Source organism: Periplaneta americana, chromosome 9, assembly GCF_040183065.1.
Source record: "Periplaneta americana isolate PAMFEO1 chromosome 9, P.americana_PAMFEO1_priV1, whole genome shotgun sequence".
NCBI lineage: Eukaryota > Metazoa > Arthropoda > Insecta > Blattodea > Blattidae > Periplaneta > Periplaneta americana.
In genome coordinates, this window is record NC_091125.1 from 118,782,636 (window position 1) to 118,789,527 (window position 6,892).

At 36.1% G+C, this 6,892-nt stretch overlaps 1 protein-coding gene across 1 annotated transcript in view; it reads left to right on the plus strand.

Moving 5' to 3' along the window:
• Nucleotides 1–6,542, plus strand: part of fat-spondin (extracellular matrix protein f-spondin) — a 45,356-nt gene extending 38,814 nt beyond the window's left edge. Inside the window, exons 12-15 of the mRNA XM_069835746.1 lie at nt 1,100–1,270; nt 1,728–1,912; nt 3,638–3,713; nt 6,164–6,542. Coding sequence (XP_069691847.1) covers nt 1,100–1,270; nt 1,728–1,912; nt 3,638–3,713; nt 6,164–6,171 — 440 coding nt within the window. The 3' untranslated portion in view covers nt 6,172–6,542. The remainder of the gene's footprint in view (nt 1–1,099; nt 1,271–1,727; nt 1,913–3,637; nt 3,714–6,163) is intronic.
• The last annotated feature ends 350 nt before the right edge of the window (nt 6,543–6,892 follow it).

Here is a 6,892-nt window from a genome sequence, read left to right on the forward strand (position 1 = left end):
TATTTTGTATTTTTATTCTCTTTATTATGTTGCAGCCTCTCCTCTCCTCTCCTCTCCTCTCCTCTCCTCTCCTCTCCTCTCCTCTCCTCTCCTCTCCTCTCCTCTCCTCTCCTCTCCTCTCCTCTCCTCTCCTCTCCTCTCCTAATATCATCTCGCTATCATATTTTCATTGACACTAAATAACACAGTAGTTGATACAGCGTCATTAAATAACTGACTGAAGAAAAGGTAGTTTTATTATTTATTTTGGTTATATGAAATTAACGAGTACTACTAATATAATTGGCGGCAGGGTAGCTCAGCTGGCTACAGACTGGAAAGTCCGGGGTTCGATCCTGGTGGTGACGAGATTTTCTCGTTGCTAAACTTCCAGAACGGCACCGAGGTTTACTCAGCCTACTATAAAATTAAGTACCGAGTCTTTTTACGGGGGTAAAAGGCGATCGGAGCGTGGTGCCGACCACACCACCTCATTCTAGTGCCGAGGTCTAGAGAGCATAGGGCTCTACCTTCATGCCTTTTAAGTGCCTTCATGGCATGTAAAGGGGATACCTTTACCTTTTACTAATATAATTATCTGCATTACTTCAACAATACACTATATATACATAAATGTTGTGCCCATGGGCTGGTCTTTCGCTGCAAACCCAGCATTCTCCAATCTTTCCTATTTTCTGCCTTCCTCTTAGTCTCCGTACATGATCCTTATATCTTAATATCGTCTAATATCTGATATCTTCTTCTGCCCCGAACTCTTCTACCGTTCACCATTCCTTCCAGTGCATCCTTCAGTAGGCAGTTTCTTCTCAGCCAGTGATCCAACCAGTCATATAAAAAAATATATTTAAATTAAAGTAAACAATTTAATACTACAACATCTAGTATTAAACTGTAAGAGAAGAACATTGAGTATTGCTTCTGCTTTAACAAAAAAGACACTAACCAGTAGATACTGGGAAGCTAGAAATATAATTAATGTATGACAATTTTGTTATGTTCATGCCATTTGAATAATAACATTGAATATTATAGATATATGTTAAAGTCATCAACAGTAGAATGAATTACGTTAAAACGATCAAATTCTTTTTTATTCCAGAGGTATGCATGATGGAGCAGGAAACGGGTCCATGTCGAGGTTATTTTGAACGCTGGTATTTTGATGCCAGAAAGGGAATGTGTGTTCCCTTTGCTTATGGTGGTTGCCGTGGTAACCGTAATAATTTCCTCACAGCTAAGGAATGCAATGATGCCTGTGGAGTAGTTAGAGGTAAGGATGAGCAATGTTAAAGAACTTATGATTTGTTTGTAACTTGGTATGAGTTTCCCCTCTGTAATTGAGCGATTTTTCATTTTTATTTACATTTAATTTATTGTATTTAATAGATCTTACATGAGCATTATAGCTTTGATATAATGAAACAAGTAAAAACTTGTACAAAAATATAAAATGCATTGTAAGCAAGTCAATTTAATTTACAAGCATAAACGATTCATCAATAAATTGAGCAGGTGTAAGTATGGAGAAATTTTTTAAATTGTTTTCTGAACTTTTTCCATTGGTTCTTAAAAACTTTAAGATAAGGTCAATGTAGAGTATCCACCGCCCACTTCGGTCGTTGCCGGTTGCCGGTTGACTGGTGATTTTGCTTCATAACCCATGGTCAATTCCGTCTGTTTTCCTCCCGAAGAAAATTCTCTGAACTCAACACTGCACTCTGTTACAGACCAGTTTCTGCAGCAGTCAGCTCCTCTGGTGGCGCAACAGTCAGGAAATCTGCTGGCACCGCAGGACATAGACGAGCCAGCAGGACCGCCTCCAGTGGACTGCGTAGTGAGTGACTGGAGTGTGTGGACTGAATGCAGCGTTCCATGTGGTGTGGGCATCAAGGAGCGTTTCCGCATGATTAAGGTAAAAGAAATCTTAGCAACCAGCGGCGGATTTTCATGGATAATATTTTACCAGAATACAATATTGCAGTATTTATTCCAGCTAAATTAATATCATAGACAAATTATAATAAATGACGGATATTTTTCCTTTTATATTAATTTTACTATTCAATACGAGTAAGATGTAAGTTACATCAAGCCGACCACATCCAGTTGAGGTGCGTACAGACGTAGCAAACGAACAACGAACGAATGATGAAGCAAAACATCATTGTTCGTTCGCTGATCGGAACAACGTACAAATCGTCAGCAAATGGTCAGAGAACATTCGCGTTTGCTGATTATTCGCAGTAATGGCAGACGAAGATATAATTATAGCAAGTGTAACCGTTGTTATTATAGGCAGTCGCAATCGATATAGAGGTACTGACTTGCTCATGTCGAATTGAATCGGAACAGTTTCACAATTGTTGTCCATTTCAGAAACAGACTTCGAAATATTACAGTGAAAAATAGGGCCATAAAATTTCCTGGTCACTATATACATCAATAAGTTTGATACCAGCTTCTTCAGCCCGCTCCAGTTTCGACATCCTATTGGTGAAATTAAACTAACCGCTGCATTCTGCTACGAACTGCAAACAAGTAAGAAATCCCGTCCACAACGAATACCAATTTCCTTTGATGTATCGACAAGCGACGGATCACTACCGAAGGCAAACCAAACGATCTGTTTACCTTTGCTGCGTTGTCGTCCACACGTTCCGATTTCAATCAGCGAATGCATTTCGTTTGTCGTTCGTTCATTCGCTACGTGTGTACGCACCTTTGATGATGCCTGCTCGGTATAGATGGTAAAAGCCTGTACAATCGACATGGAGCAATTTGCAACGTTTTCCTTCATAAAATCACGTCGGAGCATTTAAGCCTAACTAGAACCCGCGAGAAGAGATAAATTTGGAGAAAGCTTACTCACTGGGAGTTTGTTCCGAATGGGTGTACAGTCGATGCGGATCTTTATATTCAACAGTTAGAACGAGTTCATGAAGTTTTGGGAGAGAGGTACCCGGCATTAGTTAATCGAAATAGAATTCTCTCGCAGCAGGACAATTTGAGACCCCACATCGCTCGAACAACCATGGAAAAAATCAGGAATTGAGAGGAATCGAAGTGCTACCACACCCGGCATACAGCTCTGACCTTGCGCCTTCAGATTACCATCTTCCAGCATTGAAAACATTTCCAAAACTTGGAAGCTATTGAAATGGGCCACTGAATTTTTTTTGCATAAAAAACCAGAAACTGGTATCGTCGCGGGATAACAAACCTAACTGAAATGTGGCTCAAGATTATAGAATCTAATGGTAACTTTCGGTGTTGGACCTCGGACTCATTTCGCCATCATTAATTCACATATCATCATCCATACCATAGCCAGGGTTAAGTTCACGGTGCGACGTGCTGTACTTGTACAAGAGTGCGGCCGTTCGGCTATCCAATCATTCACAGATTAGGGTGGTAAGCACAATAAGACTCGAGCTACAGTGTAAGCCTACGGGTCTCTCTTCCGTACAAGAGAAAAAAAAATGGCCTCTACTTTGAAGATTGGATTAATTTCTTGTCATAACACATTCCAACTAAAATTTTGCTCCAAAACCGACTTTACAAACTAGATAGTATCTGTACTTTCTATTTCGTTTTTCTTAGGTGATAAGTTTCATTATGATGATTTTTTAATTTACAGGTGACGCCTCAAAATGGAGGTCGACCTTGTCCAAGACGCCTGGTTCGAAGGAAAAAGTGCCAAATAAAACCTTGTGGTGAGCAATACTTCTTCCTTTTCATTAAAGCATTATACCGAACACTCCGTTCTTTATTAGATTCTTTATTATATTAATATGTTGCGTCCAGTGATTTTTTGCAATACTACTTCTTTCTACTGATTGGTATTGTAAGAGTCTTAGTCGAAATTTCGTTTGAGCCATATGCACTACATGATCCCACCTGCAATTTATATAATCATGTATTTTTTTCTTCCAAATTTCAGATTGATGCCTTATACAGTATAATCATTCCTCAGTTCACTTTCTTGTTACTCACAGGGCAGCATTAGGAGGGGAGCTCCGATGGGCTAGTGCCTACCTAATGTTATTGCTAGTCCACCTTTTTGTCCTCTCCTCACTCCACGCGAATATATTGAAATCATAACTGAAGCTTCTTTCATATAATTTCTGAAACAATTAACATAGCAAATCTACTGTAATCATTATTGTTACATTTAGTTCACAAATGTTCGTTAGCAATTACCAGGTTTGGCCCCGATCCGTAGCTACGTGACCTAAGGCATCATATCTTGGGCTAGTCGTACGGAATGGACGCTGGTTCCACTTCTCTTGGGCAAAGAAATTCTCTTACGAAATTTCATCTGTTGCAAGGACACAACATGTCAGATATTTACAAATAAATTTTGCAACAACTAAAATAACTGTGTTCCTTCTGGCAAATTTACCATCTATTTTCCGTGTCGTAGTTTTACAAAGCATTCCTAAAATTTCGATAGTTAAAATCATGTTCCTAAATAAGAAGACTCCTGGCAAAATTATTCAGCCATTTCCCGTATCACATCTTTACAAATCAGTGGCACATTTACGGCAGTTAAAATTAATAATGTCCCTTAATCAGAAGACTCCTGGAAAAATTTATCAGCCGTTTCCCGTGTCGTAGCTTTACAAACTAGTCACACATTTACGACAGTTAAAATCATGCCCCTAAATAACTAAATTGCTTTATTGAGATTACACAACAATATAGAAATAGACTAAAACAATATGTAGAAACAATGTAACCACATCATCTACCATTTCAGCTCCTCTATTAGCTACAAACCAATATATTTATTTATTTATTTGTTTGTTTGTTTGTTTTGATGTAGTTAAGGCCACCAGGCCTTCTCTTCCACAACACCAGGAATACAAATACAATAATAGAAATAAACAGAAAAAAAAATACGAAATAAGATTCTGTCAAAAATTTTCAGCCATTCCCAATGTTGTAGCTTATCCCCAAATAACAATGTTCCTGGCAAAATTTACTAGCCATTTCTACTGTCATATATTTACAAACCAGTCATACATCTAGGACAGCTAGAAGAACAATGTACCTAAATAAAAAGGCTCTTGGGAACATTTAGCAGCCATTTTCCGTGTTGTAGCTGTACAAACTAGTTACACATACAGGGTGATTCACTAGGATTTACCGCCACTTACGAAACTTATTTCCGAAGACATTCTGAGCAAAAAATATAATGTAAACATGTGTCCTAATCTCAATATTTTCAGAGTTACACTAATTTGAAGTTCTTTGTAAAATACCATTATTCTTTAGTTCTAAGAGTAAAAGAATATTACAGATAAAGAATGAACTATTCAGAAGTATCATTTCTTTAATTAGCTAGTATTCTGAATCTGAAATGTGTTGCGAATTCCATAGTTGCTTCGTACAGTTTTTTTTTTTCCATTTTTAATTACAAAATTACATTTTTCTTATGCATTTATCACAAAAATTGTTACAAATCACGCCACTTTTGTAAATTCTTTAAGAGTGTATATTAGGATACATAATTAAACTGTAAAGAATCAAATTCCTAAACTCGTATGATTTGTAACTATTGTTGCGGTAAGTGCGTAAGAATGATGTAATTTTTAGTTAAAAATTGAAAAACAAAATCTGTACAAAGCAATTCACAACACATTTTTAGCTTCAGAACACTAGGCAATTAAAGAAATGATACTTCTGAATTTTTCATTATCTATTTGTAATATTATTCTACCCTTAAAACTAAAGAAAAAAAGGTATTTTACTAACAACTTCAAATTAGTGTAACTCAGAAAATATTGAGATTAGGACACATGTTTATATGAGGATGCTGCGTGAAAAATTTACGAGCCATTTCTCGTGTTATGTATTGGCAAATCAGTCATATATCTACGATATTTAAAAGAATAATATCCCTAAAAGGGAAGGCTCCTGGAAAAATGTGTCATGGATTCACTAAACTACTATAGGCCTATGTTTGGTAATGAGTAAATAAGTAATAGATACTCAAATAACCGTTATACATACATACATACAGTACATACACATCTACATTTAAGCAGCTAAAATAATCATGTTCCTGAATAAGAAGATTCCTGGTACAATTTACCAGCGATTTACAGCTTATTATGTTTCATTCCTTGATAACTATTCTTTTTATTTTTTTTTTTTACAGATTTTTAATTTTGTTCTTCAAATCTTCAGAAATCAGCTATTTGCAGCGAGAGAATGAATATTCATAGCATCAGTGCTCCATGCTACAGCGAACTGAAGCACATGCATGGCAAGAAAGTGATGGACAACAAAACATTATTTGTGATATTCTCACGTAGGGGTCAGATGGGTATCTTCTTATTCACTATATTGCATTTCAATCACTGAGCAGAAATTTATAATGTATTTTTGTATAAGTAAGAATTTGATGTGATTTCACTGCCAGGTGTGTACAAAAGTAATAAGCTTATGAGCTACAGATATTAAATAAATAAGGTACTTTTAATATAAGTTTTAATACCTTCAATACAATAGTATGAAATAAAGTTATTTCCACTATATACTTTTAAGCTTTATTTCCCGTCTGTTTCTACCATTGTAGTATTTTGTTACTGATCTGATTTCTGAAACATACTTCAGTCATAAAATATTTGTAAGTAGATACAAAATGTAGTGTTATGTAGTAGTGATAAATATTATATTGTCATATTTTCATAGCTGTACATATTAATATTGCTTGTAGCAAGAATGTAAGTTTTTGTTTCTTGTATATTATGGCTGCAGATTAACTTATATTAGTATTGAAATCTCCATCAGTTGTAGATATTGGGCAAAAATTCCTTTTGAAGTTCGGGGCTTAAGTAAACATAAATTTTCCAATTCGAGGACTTTGTTTTCATCTGTCAGCTAC